This window comes from Tasmannia lanceolata, unplaced genomic scaffold (assembly GCF_043159265.1).
Source record: "Tasmannia lanceolata isolate RefF3 unplaced genomic scaffold, GAP_Taslan_0.1 ptg000016l, whole genome shotgun sequence".
Classification (NCBI taxonomy): Eukaryota; Viridiplantae; Streptophyta; class Magnoliopsida; order Canellales; family Winteraceae; genus Tasmannia; species Tasmannia lanceolata.
Genome location: NW_027518693.1, coordinates 14,965,628 through 14,993,523, shown reverse-complemented (window position 1 = coordinate 14,993,523; position 27,896 = coordinate 14,965,628). Strand labels below are relative to the sequence as shown.

Sequence of the window (27,896 nt, the reverse complement as noted above, 5' to 3'; positions counted from 1 at the left end):
GACACCCTTGTCTAATAAATGCTTGTCCCACCCTTGTCTCATCCCTTTTTCCACAAAAATCCAATGGAATTTTTCTTTACTCGCAACCAAACGAAGCTTTTAGTACGATGAAGCACAAGGGAGTGTCGATATTAGAACGAGGGGTTACTTATATCATCTCTCACAAACCTAATTAAAATACGCCCTTACTGGACAAACTCAAATCGACGAATCTCCCTCTTTATCTAGAGCGGAATCTACCCTTCTTAGTTTTAACTTTCAACACCAATTACACATTCGAATTCGTTCTTGCTAATTCACAAGGCGTCATGTCAAGAGAGAGAAGCAAAAAGGGGGTTTTGGCTCCGTCTCAAGAGGTAAGGAATCAAAGAAAAAAAATCAATAAAAGTGCTAAATTTCCAACAAATCATGGGTAAATTAACAAAAGAGACTCAGCTTACAAAACCCATTTCTGATATTGTTAGGTTTGTTTTGTTTATCTGAATTTTGTGTACGGTCTGTTATACCTAATTTGTGAATTTGCAATAAGTAGATTTTCAATGAAATGGGTTTTAATGAAATGGGTTTTAAACTATAATTATGTTATGATCTTTAATAGGTGTCCTTTTCTAGATCTTTAGCGGACTGTGTAATTTTGTTCTGATCTTTAATTTGTGTCCTTTTGTACATCTTCTTTGTTCTGTATTGACCATATCGTTCGCGGGATTGCCCCCTTTTGTTATTCATATTAATACAATTCTTTACCATTCAAAATAGCATTTATGGAATCTATGGTATGATAATCGATACCTTTTGTTTGAACAAGTGAGGTTAAATAAGAAGGCCTAGCTAGTGTAAGCTTACACAAGCTAGATACAACAAACAAAGACAAGGAACAAGAAAAAACCTACAATAGTTAACTCAACAAACAGAAGGAATCCCGGCAACCGGAAGATTTAGAGACAGTCCACACACCGCAAAAACAATAAAAGCTCTATGAAATAGACAACTCATTCCATTTCGTCAATCGTGGGTACGATACATCATAAATTTCTAGACAATCGGCGATAGCATTGTCTTCTCTATGAACATGGGAAATGATGCTGCTCAAATCTGTCCAGGTGATTGAACTCCCGACAGTGCTGGGTCCTGCCTTCTGTTAGGTTCTGATGGCGGGGAGGGAGAGTTCACCTTGACCTACAACCTGCTCCCGCAGACAAAAGGTTAGGGACCACCTGGAGTGGGAACTCCGGGGGAACCCTTCGGCACTCAAGTTAGACGGAAGCACCAGAGTGAGAGCTGAATACACAGGGGGTTCCAGTTAGGTGGAAGCTGTGCACCTTGGGGTTTCTGATTTACCCTTATAGGGGCCGAGAGAATGCCCTACGGTATGAGGGTTTAGATGTGGGGAGAAGCCCCGGACGTGGAGTAAAGGGTTCCCTTTTATAGGTGGAGTTCCGTGTTACTGGGCACAATGTAATAGTGACGTGAGTACGTGACACTGTTTTAATCGTTGGGGATGCAGGTCATGCGTGTACGGCTCTAGAGAGGGATGTGACATGGCAGAGCTGATGATGTAATGAGGGATGGAGTGTGTTCGACCTCAGATAGTGGTAATCCTGGAGTAGGCGGATGATAGGACGTTGTTCTGCCTTGGAATGGCGCGGGAGAATACGACTGGTGAATACGTGGCATTGGATACTTGTGAGGTGACTAGGTTTCTGCTAAGGATCACGAATGGCGGAGCCGGCCCCTGAGTCTGTCGAGTGGATCAGCCACGTGTCGTCCTCTTACTGATGCTGCTCGTTTTCCTCCCCAACAGGAAAAATTACACTCCACCTCCCTCAAAACATTATTGTGCATTGGGCCTATACAATTATCTAGGTACCATAGGGAAAAGTCTATCGTTTGCTTTTGGTGGTACCCTTAACTGTCAAAAAATAAAGAACTTGTTACACTTTAATCGCTCTTGTGTGGCAGTTCATGAAATTCTTAGCATTCATGTCTCTATGTGTACTTTAAAATTCCCCTATATAGACCAAATTTCTCTCTACAAAAGAGAACTAAATGAAAGAATAATAGATTGAGCAAAATTCTGTCCTTGCTAAAGAGTAGGATGCACATTGTCATGATTTCATTTGACATTCTGCTGTTTTTTGCCATGCAATTTATTTGTTCCATATTATTTGGTATTTTCTGTACAATTTGATGTTCTTCTGGATAGCCAAAGCGAGAGAAAAAGACGAGCTTACTGCACGATACATTAGAATTTCCACCCTTGTCACCTTTAGGGGTCTTGAAAATATTTTTTTTTGGTTCATGTTTCTTCTCCTAGAAGCCTCCACAACAAGTTCTAAGGAAAATTCTATTTGTGTATTTCTAGGCTTATTTGGTAGTATTCTTAGAACACCATTACCTTTTATGTTTTTTTTGAATGGTCACCATTACCTTTTCTGTTAAAATGCAGACCATAGAGAAGTTAGAGAAAACTGTAAGTGGTGGAAATTACTATGGAGCCCAACAGATGTACAAATCTATTAGTGCAAGGTATGAGGATTTTCCATATTTAAATTCACATAGTCATGGTATACCATGAATTTATGTTTGCTAAGCTTTAAATCTTTCTTGTAGTTGCATGCATTTAATGGAAGTGATTAGGTTGTATTGTTGCAGCTATTGCTTCACTAGTGTTCCTGGATAAGCACTGAATTTGTTTAATTGCTCTCTTAAACCTTAACTGGCTTGTAGTTCATGAAACATAAATATTACAAATAGAAAATAAAGAAAAGGACCAATTCAACAGAGGAGCAATATATTCCTGTCAGAAACAAATTGAATGATAGTAACTGATAGACTGAATTATAATTCCTACTTAGGAGGTTTGAGTCCCTTAAAATTTGACAGTTTCATCCAAGTTCAGTTTGTGTATCTCGTTGAATTTTTCTTTCGGTTCTTTCTCTTTTAAGGCGAAACTCTGTCAAATAGGGCATTCACGGGTCAAAATGCCAAACTTTAGGGGTGGCAATTCTTTTCTGTGTGTAAAAAAATAATACAGCTGCTTCAACAAGAAAAAGTAAACCAGTACTTATTTGAGCCAACTTCAGTTAAAAGCTCATTTGACTGGCAAGTTTAAGATGGTTTTCAGTAATTTTCTTAAGTAAACCCTAGCTATTATGTTTATAGACTCCTTTTGGGGTTGAGTTGAGTTGTATCAGATGATGCCTGAGTTGAACCAGTGTGCGTTTACTCTTTGGTCCAAATTTTGAATGGTGGGACATCATCTAATCTATTACTTCTTTTCTTTCACTTCTTTGGTCTATTCAATATTTTTTTTTGTTAGTCAGGATTCCATGGGTTTTTTTGTTGTTACAGGTATATTGCAGCTCAGAGATATTCTGAAGCCTTGGATATCCTCCAATCAGGTGCTTCCATCCAATTGAAACATGGGCAGGTTATTCTCTTCCCAATTTCTTTTATAATAAAAGCTGACGGTTAGAAGAGACCTTGCCAATCAACTTTATTCCAATAATTAGGTTCAAGATGTATGTGCAATCAACCTTGTAATTCAGTTTAAAAACAAATATTAAGACCTTGTTTAAATTTTTTCATCCACTGTTTTCATTAAGGTTCCATTTCGTTCGATGTAAAATGGGTGTAAAATAAATTTGAAGTCCATTTTCCACTTAAAAGTGGGTGTCAAATTCGTTTTACACTCATTTTTTTGAACGGCTGTTTTACACCCATTTCACGCAGAAAGAAACAACGTCTAGAGAACAAATTTGATCTACCCTATCTGGAATTATATGGTATTTTGAACTGTTCGCAAGTTGCTACTGCACATCACAAAATATAGTTGATTCTAGTTTTAAAATGTATGATTTGTACCTGTTGGCAGTGAAAAATTGTAAATAAACTGGGCCTACATATTTTGCACTCTCTAGAGAAACTATGAGATAGGCCCACACATTTAATCCGGTCAGATTAGAACGAAAATAGTTTCTTGAGGGAGGGATTTTCTCCCAAATTTTTACTTTTACCCTTTTGGAGGGCATTAGTCAGTGCTTAAAATTTTATTTTGGCGTTGTAAATCCTTATTTTGAAAAACATAACCGAACTCTTATTGAAGTGCTTCTTGTCATCTAGGATCTCTATTTTCTACACTAACTAGGTTTGCCATTTCAAATCTCATGAGTGTGCCTACTGCCTAGAGGTTGGTGAGAGGAATTTCCCGCAAATTATCTCTATTCCTCGGAGCGTACCACTTCCGTTTTTTTCTCACTTCTTCATGCTTAAATTATCAACCGACAAAAGAGAGAAATCACACTATTTTACTACCCCATTTAGAATCACGTTGTAGACACAACCTAACATTATTCAAAGGTCCTTTGTGCTAATGAGGATCACTTGTATTTCTTTGAATGCAGTGAAGCGTCTCTTTAACAGAGTCAAAAGACCGAAAGGATAACCATTTCGAAAGCAACTCTAGAGATTCGAGCCTAAAGATGTTTAGTTGATCTCATATTTAAAACTTGAGTTTACTCCATTTCGAAATACTCTTAAAGACCTTTTAAATGGTGCAAAATACCTTTACGAGGATATTTTCAGATGCGATTTGGAAGCTTTCAAATGTGATATTTCAAATTGATTTAAAAATCCTCGTATTTTTTTGAAGAGGAATGATAGATACAAGGGAGCCCTTGCATAAAGAGCCAAAAAAGGGCTCTTCATTGGATCCACGTCCTTTTTCAATGGAATTTGAAATGTAACTGAAAATGACGTGGATCCAATGAAGAGCCCTTTTGCGGCTCTTTATGCAAGGGCTCCCTTGTATCTATCATTGCTCTTTTTTGAATGGCAGAGATATTCATTAAGATGGAAAATACCATTCAAAAATTAAATAAAATCATTAAGATGGAAAAGACCAAGGTGGTACAAATAGATATACAAGAAAGAAAGGAAAATACAAGCCAACAATCATTAACAACCCTACCTCCGGCTGGGGTTTGCGACAGTGATATTAAGGTGGGAGGAAATCAAACAACTCCAAATCTTCTTTAGAGACGCCATCCCTAGCTAGCTTGTTGGCTACAAAATTAGTGGACCTCCTCACATGCTAAAAAGAAATCCCGTGACCGTCCCCAAAATCTTGAATCTCGTCATAAAAAATGAACAAACCTCCAAGGAACAAGGAGAGAACCTCTAAGCCAACAGATCACATTGAGAGAGCCCCCTTCCACCACAACCTTATCCAAGGTTTCTCTCTCCGGTAGGTTAATCCCTTGATGAACAGCTTGCACTTCTGCTTCACTGGAGTCCGCCGCCCCCATGGTTTTAAATTTCAGTTTCGGCATAAATTTCGTTCTTATCCGAAACTGAAATTTCTACCGAAATCTCAATGTTAGAGGATTGATCCTAACCCTCTATAGATCGGAGGGTTAGGATCAACCTATGGAAATGATTTTTGGGGCACAACCTATTAAGGCTGTGGCCCATCTAATGGACGGTTTGGATCATCCTATGGTGTGGACCATACCGTACTTTTAATAAAGTGAGGAGTGCCCTCATCAAAATACTAGGATAACATTTCCCTTTAGAAATCCAGAAGAAAATTCTAAAAATGTCTTTTCTGTATGCAAAAGGTGTCGAGATTGTGGAGACGGAGGAACGAGACCCTGTTTGGGGTAATTTCATCATTTCTGTAAAGCATGGTTATAAATGGAAAATGGATTCGGAATTTACGTTTTTCCCGAAAAGTCACCCAGTAGAGAGTGATTATTTTGCGTATGCATTTACAATCGATTGCAATCCCGGAACCGATTATTGACATGCCAAACCGAACGCAATTAGCTGCTAGATTTTGGCGATAACCGATTCCGGTCTCACAATCGCTCCGCATAATCCGAAATGAACGGGGTCTAAATTGTGTAAACAAAAAAATAAAGAAAAAAATTACCTCCGGAAAGCCAAAATGATGAAAGAAATAGAAATTACCAGGTGTGCTCCAAGCGCCAATAGCAGTATTTCCTCTTCCGGCACCACCATGGCCGGAAATACTTGCTCCAGTATTTCCTCTTCCGGCACCACCATGGCTGGAAAAACTTGCGTGGCTCCCTTGGCCAGAATTTGTCTGTGGATTTTCAACATTTGCCCTTCATCTCCCTCCTCTGGCACCACCATGGACGGAAAAACTTTCTCCTGGGCTCCCTCGGCCGGAATTCGTTTGTGGATATTCAACATTTGCTCTTCCTCTCCCTCCTCCGGCACCACTATCGCCGGAAAAACTTCCTCCGGGGCTCCCTCGGCCGGAATTCGTCTTTGGATTTTGACATTTGCTCTTCCTCTCCCTCTAGACCCCGTGGCTCGTCCTCGATTAGATTGATTTTCCATTACAACTACTTGCAACAAACCAGAGACTTAGTTATTCGGTGGAAGCAAAATAAGGGAAACACCGAGGGATTTATAGGGAGCAGGAAGAGAGTGGGCTATATTTAAGAATGAAATTAAATCAAGATCAAATATTCTGAGATTAGAAGATTTGATTTGATTGGGCTATATTGAGTGGTTGGATTGGATTAGGCAAGTGAGTTGGATTAGGTTAATCTCCTCTTTGTAATTCATCCGAGAAATCCAAGATTAGTGAAATCTTCTCCTAATTTTATCATAAAGCATACTCCATAACGAGGAAGAATCCATTGTCATATAACTGCGACTAAAACAGAAGTAGAATGCATTATAGAAGCAATCCTCATCTATGATTTTACATGCTATATAAAGCAAACTAATTCATATAAATAGTCCCATTTGATTTATAGATGTAAATTTTTATGCAAGTAAATATCTCTACAGCTTATAGATGTAAATTTTTTTTATAGTTGTTAAATACTTACATTTTGAAGGCTCCATTTCTACTCATAAAAACTTACTCCTCAACTCACATGTTTTTGTGCGGTTTTCCTGTAAATATTAATTTCAAAACACCCATACTATTTATTATAAAATCCATCACATTGAAAATTTCCAATCCTAATTATAAAAATTTTTATGATATTTTTACTCATAAAATTTAATCCTAGAAGCAAGTATTTTCATTAGGTTTTCTTGTAACTGTTAATCCCAAGACGTTCCAAAGATTGTGCAGACCAAATCATAAAATACAGCAAAAGCAAATAATATTGAAAATGAAGAGAACTAACTAATTAAAAAACAATTTCTTAGATAAATAAATATTTCCAAATATTTTATTTTGATTTTAATGCAAAAGAACAAGAAAGCACTCTTAAGGCCCTGTTTGGATTAACTACTGCAGTTGAAGTTTTGTCTAGAGAGACGTTCAATTTAGAAGGAAATTCCTCTAAATAAGTCATAATCAGATCCATTCCCCTCTAAGGCCATTTTCTAACGGATTATATTACATTTTAGAGTAAGATTTAGAAAGGGAAATGTTATCCGCACTACCATATTTTGATGAGGGCACTCCTCACTTTATTAAAAGTACGGTATGGACCATCTAAATAATGGACGGCTGGAGGATGATCACCACTCCTCACTTTATTATAATAGCGTTTTTAGAAGTGATCTTAGAAGCAACTAATATGTAAATTAAGTTTAGAGATTTGCTAGGAAAACGATCCCGTTTTATATGAGATCTAAATCGAACGGTTGTGATTGAGCTAGAGAAAGTGGGGCCGAGGTTCAGTTAAAGTGGTAAAGTTGGCGGAGGTGTCAGAGAGGAGTGAATAGGGAAGGCTCTCGCACGTGATTAGCCCACACTGTTAGCAAGTGGCGTATAACGGAGTCGGTGCTCGTCCACAATTCGTACGATTCTCTTTTCAGACGCAATTTTGCTCTGCTCTTTCTATGTGATTTCCTTTGACCAAATTGACCCTATTAGAGAAATGATTTCCTTTAACCACAACATAGGATGATCCAAACCGTCCATTAGATGGACCATAGCCTAAATAGGTTGTGACCCAAAAATCATTTCCATAGGTTGATCCTAACCCTCCGATCTGAATGTTAGAGGATTGATCCTAACCCTCTATAGATCGGAGGGTTAGGATCAACCTATGGAAATGATTTTTGGGGCACAACCTATTAAGGCTGTGGCCCATCTAATGGACGGTTTGGATCATCCAATGGTGTGGACCATACTGTACTTTTAATAAAGTGAGGAGTGCCCTCATCAAAATACTGGGATAACATTTCCCTTTAGAAATCCAGAAGAAAATTCTAAAAATGTCTTTTCTGTATGCAAAAGGTGCCGAGATCGTGGAGACAGAGGAATGAGGCCCTGTTTGGGGTAATTTCGTTTGATTCCCTTCCTCCTTGAGCTCTATCTTTGCTTTCTTTCTTCTCTCCTGTATTTTTCTTTGTTGATTTTCATTCTTTCTTTGTATTTTGACCACCTGGGTCATTTTTAATGAAATTGTCTTCCATTCCAAAATAAAAATAAAAATCAGATGCGATTAAGCAGCTTTCAATTATGATATTTCAAAGTGATTTCAAAATATCCTCGTCTTTTTATCGAAGTCCAAATGTTTCCAAATGCCCAAGGGGCAGATCATAGCATTGTCGAAAGTCCTAACTTCAAATGACCATAGATCCCTCATCGGATATTCGATGGAGGCGATTCTTGCATCTTTGGAAAGATCTTGACGAGTACTATGTTGTCAAACTAGCAAACTATCGATCGAGAAAGACCTTGACGAGAACTATGTTTTCAAACTAAAACTATCGACCGATGATCACTTTTATCGATGGACTTGCATTTTGATCAGTGATTTGACCTCCCAATTGATGGCATAACCTAAGTGTTTCGGAAACTCATATTTAGAAACTCTCCAAATCGCTTCCAAAGCCAATTTTTCCGCTTGGGATCCTTTCTAAATTCCATTGGTAACATTAAACCACAGCAATGTCTAAATTCGTGAAAAACCCTAGCTTTGATTCTCACCTATTAAAACTTACTAAAAATACAACTTTCTACCCACAACCCAACTCAACTATTCAAACCTTTCCAAACCACTTCCAAATTTGCTCAAACTAGCCTATTCACAAAATTTAGCCCCATAGTCCTTTAACTCAAATTTCCAAAGGGGTATCAAAGGCTCATTAGGGACACACCAAGAAATTCTTTTTGAGTAGTATTATTTGTATGTCATGTTTATGTGTCTCCCTTACATGCATGTGCTTTCTTTTTGTTTTTTTTTCTATATATAAAATATAAATATTAGATGGGATTAGAGAGTTAAACTCTCTCCAATTCCCTTTCATGTGTTTCTTTCTTCTCTCCTCTTTTATTCTCCTCCCTCTTCTTGCATCAATCTTTAGATTCACAAACCAACTTGGTATCATAGCATCTCTATTCGATCTAGAGCGTCGAATTAAGCAACCAAACCAAAGAGCAGAACCCTAGGGCGGCAGGCGTACATGTATTGACATCAGCACTGTATGGACATTTACGTCAACAGGTTCCATCAGAGTCAATGAATCTTAGGGGTTGGATCTCCTCAAGGGCTATGCACCTACAAAGTTTCATGTTGATTGTAAATTGTTTAATGGGGTTTTGAGTCATTCTTCTTTTGGGGGCAAAACAAGACTGTTTTGGCTTCATTTTAAGATCTGGAGCAGATCACAAGGCCCAAGTGAAGTGGTCGTTCTTTGATGGGGAACAACTTGGTTTGAGCCTTTGTTTTGATTGCAATCGTTTTTTGGGGCTGTTATCCATTTTCGGCATTCTAAAGGGCATTCAACACTTTCATTTTGCCTCTAGTTGTGCCCAAATCTACACTTAATGCTATGGGCTTCTCTTACCGTGTTTTTTCTGATCTAATGTGAGTGCAGTTCTCCTATCTTGGTGTTTGTTGTGTTCTTTGGAGTGGCCTCTCTCTGATAGGCTGCAATGGTTAGCAATAGAAATAAGCAGTCTCTTCTAACCTGCCACAAATATCTTCAATATTTTCAAAATATCTCGTTTCTATCGCGAGATTTTGATAAAACGACAAAATCCGGAAATAATCCTTAGATTTTAAAAATATAGCTATATATTCATTTTATCATAAAATATCCCGATAATATCACGATATTATCTCGATATTTTTATTTTATATTTTTTCTTAAATATAATATTTTTATATATTTTTAAATAAATTTGTTTTTAACCTTTTTTCCCAATATAAACCCGAAAAAATAAAAAAATAATATATCCCGAGATTTTCCCTTTTCGAGAAATTTTCGAGAATGACATTTGTGACATAGCTTCTAACTCACCAAATGGCAAGTTAACCTCAATTACCAAAGATCTGGTAGAGAAACTAGAAAGAATGCTTATCCCTTTGCAAAGAGAGGCTTTCCTTCCCTCTGAAGTGATCAAGTAAAATTTTGTTTAACATGTTCCATGAGCTGTAGTGTGTTTTCTGATTATTGCTCTGTAAATTAGACTATTATACTATACCTTTATTGACTGATATGGGATGTTACTATTTTTTATTTTTTATTTTTACTTGGGAAGTTGACTTGTTGAGTTGAGTTGAAGTTGACTTGTGGCTGAAAGCTGAAGCTTTTTTCACCTTTCTTGGAAAGCTTGAATTTTTCGTGATGTTAATGTTCACTTTCTTCTACCTGATTTATAATCAGATTTTGTTGTTAGAAATAATATTTTGATTTACTTCTAACTAAAATATTTTCAGGTCACTTGCGGGGCTGAACTTGCTGTTTTGTTTGTGGAGGCACTTGTCAAAGGAAAATTTCATTGTAATCAAGAAACTCTTGGTCAGCTTCTTATCTTATAATATAACATTCTGTGTTAGGAGTGAATTTTCTCGCTGATTTCGTTTTCCTGACCTTTCTAAACTGCACTCTACATTGTCTTTCCAAACTTTGTTGTGTAGAAAATTGCGATGTTTGCCATTCAAAATAAAAAATAAAAAAATTGCGATGTTTATCTGCTTGCTCTTTATTTCTCTATTGTTTCTGATCTCTTTTTTGAAGGCAAATGTGAAGGTCATTTTCCTTTTTAATGAAAGAACTCTATTGTCCATGCTTCAGTTCTAATCAAGTCCTTTTCAAGTGGTTTCTTGGAGCAGTCTGAAGGGACTTTTTAAAATTGCTTATATACCCCCCTCCCTTGCTCATCAGTCATCATAACACCCTTGAAATGACTATAATGGAACAGAAACAGTAGGCTTTGCATTTTCCACTAGCATTTGTGTTTTTTGTAAGGAAAAAAAAAACCAGCACTGAACCTTTGAGACTTTGCCCATCGATCCTAGCAAAATTGAATATTTTTGTCAAGTTCGTAGCCTATGCAATCTTTATGCAATTTCTCTACAGTTGTTTGGACAAATGAAAGGAGAAAAGAGGATGAGAGACTTGCTCAATTCCTCTCTAATAACAACACTTCACTCATTATACATCATTACACAATATTACTGAAATGCCACTCATATGTGACATAATAAAAACACCCAAGAATACATCTGCATAATCATATAAAAAATGACTCACAAAATCCCAAGTGCTAATTCGGTTATACCCTCCCTCAAGTTGGGCTTGAGGGTTTTTCATTCTCAACTTGCCAAGAATCATGTGTAGACTGCCGTTAGCACCTTATTGAATTTATCAGCTGACTAAGTTCCTGAATGTACGTAGGGAGGACAAATGTCACCTTGTGTAACCGTTTGCCTAATGAATTAACAGTCTACTTCGCAGTCCTTACATGAAAGGAAATATTGGATGCGGTATGGATGGTTGAGTAATCGAATAAAATAGCCATTCTGAACTAAGATCAAACAGAATGTGCATGATGACTATCTCTCACAAGTGGCATGCACGGGCCATTGTTTTATACATTCCTTAGCCCTCAGCTTCGCTTCCCTCTAGTTGGTTACCACTTCACGTCACACAGTTACCTCCTACAAAGGAACAATTTTTTTTTAAATAGTCCTTCCATCTCTAGGAGCTCAACCCGCATCTAGAAAAGTAGACTGAATTTGCTTAGATTACTGAACATAACTCCCTGTCTAGGTGTTGATTTGAGATACATTGAAGTCCTATATACAACATCTAGACGAGGTACACACCGGTTGTCCATGAACTAGATGTACCCTCAAATTGTGAAGGTGAAGTCAGGACTGGTAATGGCTGACATAAAATGGTTTTCCAACTAAATGATGATACATCCCTGGGTCTTCTAAAAACTTCCCATCATCAAGTTTTAGTTGTAGAATAGGATCCATAGGTGTATCTCTACAAGCTTTGCCTCTAATTTCCTATCTCTTCCAACATATCTAGTCTAGGGCTTCCTTTGAAACCCAAAGATGCCCCTTTTGGATCAAACAACTTCTGTTTTGAGGAATGCTTAAAGAAAGCTCAGATCCTTAGTATGCCATTTCAAAAAAAAAATAAAAAATGCTCAGATCCTTATATTCAACCTACTTTTCAGATGTATCTGAAGTGATACTGCTATCCATATCATCACATCAAGAACAATATTGTCACCATAATACAAGTATGGTGGTCTTCCCGTTCACATTTTTTTATCAATATGGGTCCAACTCTACTTCTCCATGGTACGGTACACACGGAAGACACACTTGATAGACCTTAGATCATACTTATCGCCCTAACTTATGGACATGTATATGCAACCAAAATCCAGGGAACAATTTGTAACAGAGAAGGTACAAGTGTTAAAACTGAAATGGAGATTTCCAGACAAGCTTGCTATTGTGATAATAAGCAATTTATATAACAAAAGAATAATTTTGATTCTTAGTTTTTAATCAGATGAGTTCAAGTGACCTTTAGAAAGTGCTGTTACTCTCTCTGCAACACCTTTTCGTTGAGGGGTGTATGCCCCAGATGTTCTTAAGTTAAATTTTATTTTCCTCTAAATAGTCAAGAAAGTAAGAAACACTTGAGAAAAATATCCTGACTTTATGAAAGGTATAGAGTCCATGTTACTTAAATGCAATCATCAATAAATAAAATATAATAATGAGATCCTTTGAGGGAAATAATAAGGGCAGTTCCCAACACTAACCGAGTGAATAAGTTAAAAGTGTTTGCACAGCCATAGTTAAATCCAAGTGCATAAATAAAACACTCGTATTTATCCACCTCGCAAGTTTCAGATTGGATATGCTGGTATGATAAGTGAGACTCAAACTACAGATATCTTGACATATGGCTGCCAAATATGTGTGTTGCTGATGTCTCTTGGAATTTGGTTATATGGTGGGCAGAGTAATTTCCTTTTTCATATAAGCGAAGGAGTTTGTCTGGATGAGAATTGTTTTTTTTATGTCGCTCAACATTTTTTTATAATTGATTGATGTTTTTAGTCCTTGACCTATTTTCAACTGCTTTTACTCCATCATTTTCATGATCATGACAAAAGAAATTTACTTTAGATCGCATCAGGAATATTTACATTGAGTTTCCACGGATTTCTTTGCCACAACTTTTGGGGGATGATGATGACATGCAAAAACTTTCAGAAGCCTTGGGGGCAGCCAAAACACGTGTTGAAGGTTGTTCGTCATTCTTGAAGGCTGCAATTAAGTAAGTCACTGGTATCTCCATGTTTTTTTTTGGTGTAAAAGGAGCTTATGGAAGGCATGCTTTTATAGTTGTCGGCACTGTGTAAATGTTTTGAGCAATGTCTAAAAAACTCAAGCACTACTCGGAAATTGCTTTTCCACATTTGAATCTCCTGGCCATGTTAAAAAAACTTGTTGACTCAGCAAAGCTTTTGAAGAAAGAGTCAAGGCATTATATATTATGTGCGTGCTTGCTTGCTTGCAGATATTGTTTCTAAAATGATATCTTTCTCAGACAGCATCATAGATGTACAAATTTACAAAGTTGTAAACTTTTTTTTTGAATGGTAAACTTAAACAAATTTAAATGCATTTTAGACAGAATCAACTAATTTCCATTCACTATCTCAAACCTTATCCTTGTGAATGCAGTTCAACTGTTCAACTTCTTTCAGAGAAAAAACGGAAAAGAAAGATAAACAAATGCATGCTATTATAGTTTTGTCGTGTTTGGATTCCCTATTACAATGAACTTTAAAACAATATTTGACGAACTATGACTAACCTATTACTTATTTTGTTCAGGTGGTCTGCAGAATTTGGAGCTCCCAGGAGTGGATCTCCTGAACTACATGACATGCTAGCTGAATATATATATTCTGAATCTCCTGAATTGGTAGGTCCTGGAGGAGGTTTAGTCCTCTATGATTTCAGATTAACTATGGACTGTTTATTAACATTCCATATATTTTCTTTTGACCTTGCATTTCCTGTAGATTGCATACTTTATTTTCACTATATAAGAGAATGCAGATTTCACTGACCCTGGGTTTCCTTAGATTATGCCCTCGCTCCAAGGTTTTACAAATCTTACCCAAATTTGATCACGAAGTTTTTTGTGTTACTCATTTAACTTTTTTGTCTGGTGACCATCTTGACACTGATCTTCTGCCTCATCTTGAGATCAACTTTTAAAAGCTTGAGGGCACATGAATACATTATCAAATCCTTATCAGGATCCTTACAAAGTTTACTAGTGCACTGCAACATGTAACACGTAGTATGGTGCATCATGTCTTTTTGTTTTTTGGCTTGTACTTTTTTTTGACACTTTCAAGATCACTATACTTTCTCTTGCAGGACATGGCTAAGGTGTCATTTCATTTTGTTCGAGGGAACCATCCAGAGAAGTTAGCCTCTACATTAGTAAATTTTATGGGCAAGGTTAGTCTTTCTTAATGTTCTATTCACTTGAATCTGTCATGGAATGTGCTATATGACACAGGAAAGTCAATTCAAACTTGCTCTTATCTATCAGAAATGAATCGTTAATAAACAAGACAAGATCCGTCATGATCAAATATTGGCCTTACTCTTCTATGTATGTTGGCTGAACTATTTTCCTGATAAATAGAATTTTCCATACCCTTTCCTGATAAATAGAATTTTCCATACCCTTTTTCGCTAGCTTTTGCTAAAGTATAAAGGATAAATAACGCCTTTCTCCAACAGCTTAAGCTTTTGGAGAAGTGGGTAAGTTAACATGGTATCAGAGCCAAAGGTCTCGAGTTCAAACCTCCCAGATAGCGAAAATCCATATGTGATGGTCGGCCCAAAGTGGGACCACATGTGCCACATGTTTGCCAAGTAGGCCACACGTGCGGGGGAGTGTTAAAGTATAAAAGATAAATAATGCCTTTCTCCAACAACTTCAGTGTTTGGAGAAGTGAGTAAGTTAACAGCTTTGTTACCCATACGTCAGTTTGAACAGAAGAGTTCTGTGTCCAACACATTTTGTGTTCTTGTGTTTTCGTGTATGCCCTTTCTTCTCTATTTCTACCTGTTCATATTTTCTTTTTAAAATTTTAGGTTATGCATTGTCCAATGTTCCTCTTTTGGTTCCATTCTTTTCTTTTGCCTGAAGAGAAGAATTCGGTCCAACTTTTGGTGAATGGTTAATTGTTTATACTACGTTGCTTTCTTTTTTATTGTTGGCAATGTATATTTAATTTTATTAGTTTCCAATATGTACGTTGTGAGGAATGAATTTGGGCTTCAACACTATATTGGACAGAAACACAGTTAATTCATTGTTGTACAAAACTTGTGTATACTTTAATTGTTCTTGTTATCTTTTTATAAGCAAATTTAGATTGGCTTTTCTATGGGCCTTGGGTTTTAAGGAGTACAGTGAATAAAAGCTCTCTCTTCTGTTTTTTTTTTGTTGTCATTAAAAAAAGAAGTATTAATCCGACGAGGCTGAAGATTTGGCTCTTCTCTTTGGAGTTTAAAGTCTTCTCCTGCCACTTTTTCTAGATTGAGGGTTACATCCTTAAATTCGTAAGGTGAATTAGAAGAGAAGGAGAAACTTCCATGAAGGCCTACAGATATTATCGAGGAGATTCTGAATGTTTGTGATGATTGTCAATATTTTTCCGTCGAAAGGATAATGCATGGGAGGCCTCTATGATTTAGGTTGATCGCTTCATTGTCACAATTTGTATTTTCATATGATTTTTCTTTGCTACATAAACTTTGCGATTGTGAATTAAGAAAAACGAAAACCCTATTTAACTCATGTGGAAAATAAATAAACTTTTATAGAATTGCTACTCAACCTTTTGGAACTCAGTGTCATGAGGTTACAATTGGTCTCCCTTGATCCAATTTTACAGGCCTAAGGAAGGCTCAACCATGCCGTGGAATAATGAAGAACGTTCAAGAACGCTATAGTTGTGTAGATGATTCCTGAAAGACCTGGAAATGTGTATACACTTGTAGATATTTTCGTGTTTCTGGAGTATTCTTGTAAGCTCTTTGTAGAGATGATGATATAATTCTAGTATCTAGTTTCTCTAATGGCCCTGGACCGTTAGATGATTGCCATGTAGAATGATGAGGACCATTGGCATTAGAGGAGGGAGTCTATAAATTGGGGTGAGCTCCTCATTTGCAATCTCCTTTGAAACCTCCGAACCTCATAACTTGTAAGCATTCTTGAGAGAAATATAACTCCTTCAATCTATTCCTGTGTTCTTCCTTGTGTCTAATTGTCGTACTCATCTTAGGTACAAGACTAGACCACTTGAGGTAATGTTGGGGCATTGCATGAGTGTCTCACGAGTGTGAGTTTAAGGATTAGTAGGCACTTGACAATGGGTACCAAATCTAGGTTAACTAAGTTAGTCTGCCCATGATAGTGGGTACCAAATCTAGGTTAACTAAGTTAGTAAGATAAGGAGGGCTACGTCTGTAAGATTTTAGAAGCATAATACCAGCTTCGAAGGTAAGAGGGCGAGCCTTGGTGCAACGGTAAGGTTGCTCCATTGTGACTTGGTGGTCACGGGTTCGAGTCACGGAATCAGCCTCTCTGCAAAGCAGGGGTAAGGCTGCGTACATCTAGTCCTCCCCAGACCCCGCAATGGAGGGAGCCTCGTGTACTGGGCCACCCTTTTTTTTTTTAATACCAGCTTTGAAGGTCATTGCTATGGATCATGCAAGCAACAAGTCATGGAAGGACTAATCTCAGAAGTCGAAGATAGATTGGTCCATGGACTTGGTACCACTGGACAAAAGGGTGGGCAAGTTGGTGCTTGGAGTGGTGCATCTAGCCACCAAGATGGATTACATGGATGACGTCAGTTAGGAGCGTGGGATGGCCAACGGAATCTTGAAGGCAACATGCACAGTGTGTTCATCATTTTCAAATAAGAGACGAGGAAGGCGAGGTATTGATGGGCACTGCCACTAGTGCGGTGAGCACACTTAGGCCCTGTTTGGATTGCAAGGATTTTTTTTGGAAAAGTTTGAAAAGGAAAAAATATTTCTAAAATTTCGTACTTTTTTTACACATGAAAAATCATAACTTGAACCAACCCATTCAATTTTTATTTAGAGGTACCTTCAATTTAAGATGATATCTCTCGAAATTATTCATAATCATATTATTTCCATCGAAATTAAGGAAAGAAAAAAAAATTTCCCAAGAATTTTTTTTCCGTGAGAATGTTTTTCTTTCAATCCAAATAAGGCCTTGGGGATGACATATTGAACTCCTTAGAGGAGGTCAAGGAGTTGAAGACTAAGGTGGTACATCCTCTAGAAGAAGGTGGCTGATGGGGGAGTGCTCACTATGGAAGTGAAGGAACTTCGAATCTCCAAATCAAGGAGATATGGCAGTGCCTGTGATGCCAAGAAGTTGTTGTAGAACTTCCTATGAAAAATGGAGCAATACATGAAGACTGCTAAGCTTGAAGATGAAGAAGATAAGTACTGCAGCCATGTATCTTGCTAAGGATGCCATGCTTTGGTGGAGAAGGTGTCACGATGTAATGAAGTGCTTTTGCACGATAGAATTGATGCTAAGGAAACTTGAGCCATTCTAGTGTTTGCAAGATTTCATTGTTTCTAGCCCCAAAATTATCATAAACTTTATTTTTTATTTTTTAATACCACAATTATCGGAAACTTCAGTGACAAGCATTGTGAGTTTTTTTATATGAGAAAAGTGTTCCTACACGATCGAGTAGATAAGTTATCTACTCCGTCGGCTTAAAATACAGTGGGGGCCAACATTGTTTGGGTGATGCAAACCATTCATTTGATGGGCCCTCAAATAGATAGGGTGTGACCAAAAAAGCAGCTCCACAGGATCATCCCAACCCTTAGATTTGTGGAGGTTAAAATGGACGGGTATAAACCTTCACAAATCTGTTCATTTTTTACCTCCACAGTTCAAAGGGTTAGGATGATTCTATAGAGCTGATTTTTTGGGCACACCCTATCTATGTGAGGACCTATCAAATGAATGGTTTGAATCACCCAAACAATGTGCGCCCACTGTGTTTTAAGCCGACGGAGTAGATAACTTATCTACACGATCGTGTAGGAACACTTTTCTCTTTTTATACATTTTTTTCATGAAAATTTTAGATCTTGTTCTTGATCGGTCCCTTCTCTTGCTATTTTCATTTTTCGGTGCTTCTTCTGATTTAGGCCTCTAATTTTGCTTCATCACTTGACACACTTAGTAATGTAAATATCAACTGAACATATTATTCTTGAGTTGATGGTAATATGCTGGGTTTCTTTTATCTTTTCTGTTATTTCTTGCTTTTATCTTCCTATTATATCATTGCGCTTTATTTGAAATCATTGATGGGGTGGTCTGTTGCCTGTCTGTCATGCCAAATATTTGTTAAGGGGACCCCACCCTTTTCTCTCTGGTAGTTTAGTATGCTAGCTTCCACCACAATTGCTTGACAGTAACAGTTGCATCTTTTTGCATAGTTTTACTGTGATTTGTCTAATATCCATTTCAATTATCTAGTGCCATTGACTAATATCCACTTCAATTATCTAGTGCTATCCAGGTGAAGATGATTTGGCCATTGCACATGCAGTTCTATTGTAAGTTTGTTTAAATATTAGATATTTCTCCGTAGTTACTTCTCAACCTCTTGAGCATCATCCGCCATAAATGTAATCTGGCATCAATATTTCCTTGATATGGATAGGCATCTTTCATGTTGCCATGCATATGGAAATTGCGATATACATTTTGAGTAGAGTTTTTTGTTTCCTGATTTTAGCCACTTCTATCACTTGGAGACACTAGTTTCCTGTTTTGTGCTTCCTGATTTTTAGCCACTTCATCCTCATCTCCACTTGGAGACACTGATTTATAATGAAAACAAATTCATGGTAGCCAAACACGCCCTTAATGAAAATATTTCTGCATGATTATGTATACTGTCATTCTGTATAGTCGCCTCCAGTTTCTTACCAGCTTTTGTTTCTTATTTTGAACACCCCATGGCATTAAGATCTTGACAGTCACAATGTATGCTTTCCTTCTAGGTATTTATCATTAGGGAATCTAAGAGATGCTAACTATGTAATGGATGAGTTAAAGAAGGAACTCGAATCAAAAGAACTCGACTTCCCGCATTCAGACCTCACCACATTTATTGTTTATCTTCTGCAGACGTAAGTCTTACCTGCTTCCTCCTTTTCCTTTTCTTGTTATTGTTCAAGCTTGTCTTATTGTTAATGAGGACACCATTACTATAATGTAGATGGAAATAACATTGAATGGAAGTTTTTCAAAAGAATTGCTTTCTCAATTTATTGTAAAGTCTCCTTGTACTGCTGAACACTGGTAGTACTAGCTATAGTCTGATGATGGGTAAGTTCTGGTATAATTGACCTGTTGAAGAGTAAGACTTAGAGGTCTTAAAGGCATAAATCACTTTACTTCAGTTCTGGATCAGTAAGTTCATGCTTCAGATGTTCTAATTTAACGTTTCCATTACCGTTTTAGGCCATCCTTCTCAATTGCAATCCAGATATTTCCTTTCTAGTTCTATCGGTGTGTAAAAAAGTGCAAAAATTTGTCATGAAGTATCATTTATGTTTGAATTATTATCATGAAAAGCATCTGAGATTATTTTTCCTTTTCATGTTAGTTGCCTAGAATTTGTCATCACATGCTTACTCTTTTTTTTTCCTGATCGATGGATTTTATTAGTATGACAAGGGGGAATGACAAACATCAACTAGGAAAGAACAGAGAAAAAAGTAAAAGAGAAACAAAACTACAAATATTATCCACAAAAGGGCATGCAATAGGAATGCCAAGAAATCTCCCCAATCCAAAAGCAAAAACCAATTAAAAATTACATCTCAGGCATTTTGGCCCGGGCATTCATTTCGTTACAAATGATCCCAAATTTGCTAGCTTGTTAGCCTGAAGTTTCCTTCTTTGTGGGAGAAAGAACATTCCTCGAAGCTGGGGGACCAATTTCTTTTGTTTTTATGAATGGAAATGATTTATTAATAAGATGGGGCAACACCCTGGGGATGGATGTGGACAAAAACAAGCTAAACCAAAAAAGAGAAAAAAAGAAAAATACAACAATCAAGGATCAATGGGGAAGAAGGTAAAAAAAACTCTAAGCTAGGTCTAACAACACCGGACTGAGTCCACCGATTACCGGCACTATTAGCAGGTTGCAAATATATGTTGGAACTTCACAGAATGCTCCTCTACTCGGTCCAGGACCTCTTCGATCACATTGGCGAACCTCCACGGGTAGCATGCCCCCTAGTTCATCCACCGAATCATGTGTATAGAAACTTCTTCGACAATCAGAACAATAATCAAGGATCAATGGAGAAGAAAGTTAATAAAAACTCTAAGCTGGGTCTGGCAACACCTGACTGAGTCAACTGATCACCAGCACTATTAGCGGAGTGCCAAATGTGTTGGAACTTGGCAGAATCCTCCTCTACTCGCTCCATGACCTCTTCGATCACATTAGCGAACCTCCACGAGTAGCTCGCCCTATGGTTTATCCACCGAATCACGTTTATAGAATCATCTTCAACAATCAGAAGGTCTAAATCACTACTCAACCAAAGGGATCCCAATCAACAGAGCCTTCATTTCAGCATCGTTCACATCTGTCTCACCTAAGGGGCCATTGTACTATCCACCTCACAGAGAAAACCCCCAAACCTGTTGACCTGGAGTTCCCAAAGCTATATCCATCAAATTAAGCTTCACGAATATAGGAGAGGAAGGCAGCCAACTTCTCGTTAAATCTATACTAGGGAATTGGCCTCCAAGAATATATTCTTTAGCATCCTCTTTTTGAGGCATTTTAGTTTGAACCGTGCAGCTTTGACAGCTGCATCGATAGCTTGGTCATTTCCACTAGGAACAACATAAGCAAAAAGAACCTTTTCATTAGGGGCTGAAATGGTCTCCCCATAAGTGGCTTTTCTGACTAATGAACTTGAATCCAATTTACTGTTGCCATCAAAATTTAGCTTAAGATAAACTGTCTTGGGGGGCCTCCCAAGCATCCCGAGGCTTGAAAGATGGAATCTAAGAGGAACAAGCATCAATCCAATCGGATATCAGAGAGTGTAGAGTGAGATCCTTGAAAATATTGGTTTTTAGAGACTTAATAGACACTTCAATAGTTAGATTGTTGATGACTCTACCTGTGTTTTTACACATAAAAACATTCTTAAGTTTCACTCCTAAATTTACCAAATGACCAAGGAAAAATGATTCTCCAAAGGCCTTTCCTCTTTTTTTAAAGGACGAATTCAGCACTTAAAAATGTCAATAATGATTCCAAAATTAGGGCCGGCAACGGGGCGGGATGTTGCATTCCCTGTCCCCGTCCCCGTCGGAAGGACCATTCCCCGTCCCCGCTCCGCGGGAAATACCTAATCCCCATCCCTCCCCATCCCCGCCTCACACAAAAAACCTCACCTCAAAAAAGCTTTTTAACACCCCAAAAAAAGAAAAAGACAAGCCGTATTTGTGCACTTATCAAAATATGGTAGTGCCAATATCACTAGCATAAAAAAAATATTTACTGTTAACTTAAAAAATACTAAAACAGTACTAAAATAAGAGGATATTGATAATGGCTTGCATAGTAAAACGGGGCGGGTCCCCATCCCGCCCCTTCCCCACCACGGGGATTTTTTTTAAGTCCATGTCCCCGTCCCATCCCCGCCTCGTTCCGGGCTGGGCGGGGCGGATCCCCGGTTTCATGGGTGAAATTGCCAGCCCTATCCAAAACCAAGCAAATTACAGCTAAAATTGAAGAAAGTAAGCAAGTAAAGCCATATCCAAGAGGGTCAGATTTTCTTTTGGGCCACCACAAAAATACAATCTTTAGAATCCAAAATTTTCCTAGTTTCGAGGTGTTCCCTTGTGAGAATCTCACCTTTCATAGCTACCCAGAAGAAAGCAATGACAATCAGAGAAAGGTTGATGCAAGAAGAGATATGCAATAGGAGAGATATAACAGGGAATCACTAAACCAATTTGTGCCGGAATCACTCGACGCTACTAGAAATCTCTCAAGCGGTTTATGTCAAAATCATTCGATCCCAGGAAGGATATAATCAGGAATCGCTCAAGCGGTTTGTGGCAGAATCACTCAATGTTGGGTATCAATCACTCAACTCCCAAGGAGGAATTAATCAACTCCAAAATACAGCAAGATGCCCTTACAAAAAATTAGGTTTCACCAAAGTCCTCCTTGAGTCCCATTCTCATTGATAGTTATAGAGAAGTACATTGGACTTGAGGATTATATAAATCCCACTATAAAGACTTAATATTTCCTAGCAATATAACCATTTTCTTATGTAGCCAAAACACCATCATTTACCTATGCAGTCAAAATACCATTTTCCTATTTAGTCATTCTTTTTTTTTTGCTAGGTGAGCTGGGATTGAACCTCGGACCTCATGGTTGAAGAACGTTGTCTTAGAGGCTCAACCCCAGTAGTTAAATTCATCATACCAAGAAAGTGCCCAACTAACTAGTTCATACTCTAACCATTCAAAAAAAATAAAAATAAAATTAGGCCTACTCTTTTCAAAACCAAATTAACTAGGCCATACTCTTTCTAAACCAAATTAACTAGGCCATACTTGAATAGCTCCCATTACCCATGTAACAACTCATATACTAAGTCAAACCTACGTGGATGCACCAAATGGATGACAAATGGAGTGATCATATAGTTGTCATGTGGCTGTCCAACTGGGCATCCACTATGCTACTTCATCATTCATCCCATCTAAAAAGAGAACTTGTCCTTGATTTCTTTGCGAAGTCATTCAAAAGATTCTCATCAAGTTTCTTGAGTTCAATTGTGATCCAAGCATTAGAGCTCTAGCCAAACATTCCACACACCATTGATCATTCACTCGAACTTTCATAACTCTACTTGAATTAAGAGTAGCCATCTTCATTCTTGTTCATTCCTTCGAGACTAGGTTGTTCACAAGGTCGTTGACAAGGAGGCATTTTTTACAAGCTTGCAACAACAACAAAGCTCGGATATAACAGATTACTCAGATGACTGTTAGTGTTTTGAAGAAATCGCTTTGTAGAAAATTCCAACTGCATTGGAGAGTAGACTCAAAGACCTTTCCAGTGATATATAATATGCCAGTTTTTTGGATATAGAAAATGCTAGTTTGTTTGTTCACAACAATTTAACCAGTTCATTTGACCATTCATAAAAAAAACCAATTTTACCAGTTCAGGTTCCACTTGGCCCTAATACCAACTTGATGCAGGCCAAGGTTTTCAATGGAAGAAATATAATGAGAAATCACTCAACTGATTTATAAAGGAATCACTCAACGCTGTTGGAAATCACTTAGCTGGTTTATGGTGAAATCACTTAGCGCGAAAAAGGATATAACCAAGAATTGCTCAACCGGTTTGTGGTGAAATCACTAAACACCAGGCAGGAAGAATCGCTCAACTCCAAAAAGCAACAATATGCCTGTACAAAAAATTAGGTTTCACACTGATACGTGATACCAACTTGATGCATGCCGAGGTTTGTAGAGAGAGAGAGAGAGAGAGAGAGAGAGAGGGAGAGAGAGAGAGAGAGAGAGAGAGATCACTCAACTGATTTGTAATGGGAATAACTCAACCGGTTTATGGCCGAATCACTTGGCGCAAAAAAGGATATAGCTGAGAACTTCTTAAACGGTTTGTGGCAAAATCGCTCAACGCCGGGTAGGAGGAATTGCTCAAATTCCAAAAAAGCAACAAGATGTCTGTACAAAAAATTAGGTTTCACCGAAGTCTTCCTCGAGTCTCATTTTGTATAGAGAAGTACACTGGACATGAGGATTATATAACTTCCACAATAAATACCTAAAACATTTCCTATGCAATCTATCCATTTCCTATGTAGTCGAACCATCATTTACCTATGTAGTCAAAATATCACTTTTCCTATGTAGTCAAACTCATAATACCAAGAATAAATTAAGAAAAGACCCAACTAATTAGGCCATAGTCATGTAACAATCCATAAACTAGGTCAAACTTGCATGGATGACAAATGAACGAGTCATATAGTTGTCACTTGAATATGCTACCGCATTGGTCCTGAACTTTAGGAATACTAGATTCCACCCGGGACATGGATTGGTAGTAGTATTAATTATGGAGATAAATCTCGATGAATCAAGGGCCCAAATTTCCTTGTCTTGGGATAATTAAGAGGGTAGGTAAGACCTTTGAATTTTAGCGGAAAGACCCAGTACTCTACCTTGGCTCTTGAGGATCTTTGATACGGAGTGGAATAGTCGTATGCTAGGTTCGAATCCCCACACCATTTATCTAGCCACTATATTGTTTTTGAACCATTCCCAATTTTAAATCGGATTTGAAGTCCTATTTCCCTATTTGTCAAGCCAGTATAATGGTTTTTAACGATTCCCTATGTTAATCTTGTGTTTTCGATGAACTCTTTGAAAACCTATTTCGTAGATATCCAAATGGAGGAGCCCTCAGAATTCTATTCTCCACAGAAGAAATGAAAACCTTGGACGTGGTATTTGGCTGTAATGATTTCAGCCTAGAGTTCGTCGGGTATAGATGTCAGGCTCCACAACCATTTGGCGTGTAGGGCCAGATTTAGTTCCTGACGCATTTGACTCTCAGATCATCTCATTTTTATGAGACAAACTTGGTTCCAATTAACTAAATGAGCCTCCGTATAGGGTAATAGTTCCACAAAAAGTTCGTCTCGATATTTTCTATCTTTTCGGCTACTGATGACGGAATCCGAAAAAGCGATAGGTAGTAAGTAGGCATGATAGCTAATGAGGATTCTAATTGAGTGTTTCCACCTTGGAATGAGAGGTATTTCCATTTCCACTTTTTAACCCTGAACTCAATTCTCTAGACCACAATGTTCCAATCATGGGGCCATAGACCGCCATCCTCAAGAGGGAACCCTAACTGCTTCATTGGAAGAAAGGGAGCAATAGTACCTAGAATGGAGGCCATATCTTCATTAAAATAGGGAGCCCTTGGCATGCCATAAGTACGGAGTGTAAACCATATTAAAAGCTTCTAGTTCGGCATCAATGAGTAACATAAATGAAAAGATTAAACTGCAATTCCCAAGAGGAGAGACTAGGTATAGCATGAACTTTCTTTCAATGAATTAAGTTACGGATTTATCTTTAAAATTTTCTGTTCATTGATGAAGGCTTCAGTTGGATTTTGTTATATATTACTTTTTTTGAATCTTTTGATACTGCTTACTAGTGAATGTATTTGTAAAAGGTTCATCTGTAATACTTTGAAATGAAAATAAATAACAAAGACTAGTTTGATTTTATTTTGATCTGTTGCTCTTTTCTGCAGGTTGGAAAGAGATGCTTTGCCACTATTTAGGATACTGAGACAAAATTACAAGTCAAGTATAGAAAGGGATCCTCTCTTTGATGAGGTGATGATTCTTTCTATTTGGCTGGAAATTCTCATGGCAATCTTTTCAGTATTTTCCTCTTCTTGCTGTATCAGTGCTCTTTTGTTTGTTTATCATACTCACAAGTCACATTTATGCACTACTTTTTGTAGAAAAAAATTCATGGTTTTTCATTATATGATCTTACTTTAAATAGCGAGACATTTTTATTCTCTTGTATAATTACTCTTAAAATCTTTCTCTTATGATCTTACTTTAAATAGCGAGACATTTTTATTCTCTTGTATAATTACTCTTAAAATCTTTCTTTTACATTTATTATATATGGCATTTAGGCATTGGTTTCTTCATTTCATTATAGCTGCTATATGCAATTTCTGACATAATTTTTTATTGTTTAGTTACTGGATGAAATCGCGGAGAAATTTTATGGAGTTAGGCGTAAAAGTGGCCTACAAGGCATGTTTGGAGATCTCTTTAAGGTGACTGGTCATTTTTCTCAAAAGTAAAAAGTGATACTTAAATTATGAACTCTTCTTATGCAAATGATGTGGAATACAGAGCCATTAAAAAAAAAATTATGAGAATTTAGAATAACTATTTTTGAGTCACTCTCCTAACCTTTCTGTTCTTTCATTTCCTTTATATGGCAAAATTATTTTGTTCAGTGCAATCTTTTTTGTCCATTTTCTGATCTTGTTCCAATGGAAAGAAAATATTTAATATCTGTATTTTAAAATTCTTCACTGCTGTCTAATGGTCCTGAACACTTAGATTGTAGCATGCAGAGAATTCTGCACTGTTTTCCGATGGTCCTGAACTCTTTGATTGTAGTCTGCAGATGACAATTGTATTTTTGCACGGCCTTCTTCTGACTTTGTTTTAGGGACAGAAACTGTTTAAAGTTGTGTGATTATTCATTCGGTTTTGGGTTTTGCCCTACTTTGATCTTATCTCAATATTGTTTTAGGGGTTTGCTAGCCTCTGCAGAAGTACCTTCGCGCTCCGTCCTTTGCAAGTGATGACAGCTGCATATGTTGACTTTTGCTTTATTCATTTAATTCATCTGACATGGCTGTCATCACTTGCAAAGGACGGAGTGCGAAGGTGCTTCCTTGAAGGAGGCTAGCAAATCCACACACATTTGAATGGTAACATCTATTTTTTTTTTATCACCTATATGCTCATAGTAGTGTTTATTCTTTTCTTAAAACAAATTTTCCTGTGCAGATGATGGGAGGTGAAGTAGCGGTTTGAAAATCACCGCTGCATCTACTTCAAAGCAGCAGTGCCCCCTGTCTCATTATTTCAGTTTACACCAATGAGGCAACACAGTTTGGCATTTCCAAAACTTGAAGCTGTTTCCGAAAAAATAGAAGATTATACTAATCTATGAAGAACATCATAAAATGGGAAAACTCCAGAGAAATGTATTTAACTCCAAATCTTATTTACCCCTTAGCTGATTTTCGTATTTCAAATCTTTGCATTTACATGTTGCATTTTTGCACCCACACAATCCTCTTAAAACTTAGAAATTGCATTTTGTTCCTCAAGACGTCTATGCCTAATCATGTGTTCTACTTCAGGAAAATGCCAGTGTCACAAGCGCGTCTGATGCTTATCATGACCCGAGCTCTGCATGGTAGGGACCTTGATATGGGTCCCCATCAGGCAATAATTTTAATCTTTAGTATGGTGTATTGGTGTGCCCGTATGGAGATCCAAACTGTTCATCCAGTGGGCCCTATCTTGCATATAACAGCCGAATACACACTCCACAAGACGATCTCAACAGTCAGTTTAACATTCAATTTGCAATCTTCCTTTGATTCGACTGTTGTGATTCTGCAATAGGTGCAATTTTACTCCCGTGGCCCACTATGATCCAAACTATTGAATGAAAGGTCTGGATCATTTACACGTGCCAGTTCACCAAATTAGATTTGAATTGATATTGATATTTCCAAGCTAAAAAGAAAAAAAGTAGTAGTTGAGATTTTGGCAGCTAGGCTTTGTTCTCTAACGCTTTCAAGGGAGATTTGGAGAAATGGGCAGAAGAACACTCCCTAAGTTACTATTCTAGTATTCTGC

At 37.5% G+C, this 27,896-nt stretch overlaps 1 protein-coding gene across 2 annotated transcripts; it reads left to right on the top strand.

Annotated features, from left to right (window-relative positions):
- The first annotated feature begins 122 nt into the window (after positions 1–122).
- LOC143848673 (golgi-to-ER traffic-like protein) lies at positions 123–27,283 on the top strand. Of its 2 annotated transcripts, none has more exons than XM_077357666.1 (12): positions 123–356; positions 2,447–2,526; positions 3,352–3,430; positions 10,668–10,749; positions 13,479–13,542; positions 14,106–14,196; positions 14,661–14,744; positions 18,883–18,929; positions 19,380–19,508; positions 25,739–25,823; positions 26,204–26,284; positions 27,033–27,283. In XM_077357666.1, exons 1-12 carry the CDS (start codon positions 309–311, stop codon positions 27,057–27,059), a joined length of 897 nt encoding a protein of 298 aa, XP_077213781.1. In that variant the 5' UTR covers positions 123–308; the 3' UTR covers positions 27,060–27,283. The 2 variants fall into 2 exon arrangements, with proteins under 2 accessions (XP_077213781.1, XP_077213780.1); XM_077357665.1 differs by having other exon boundaries at positions 134–356; positions 13,392–13,542.
- Positions 27,284–27,896: the final 613 nt, after the last annotated feature.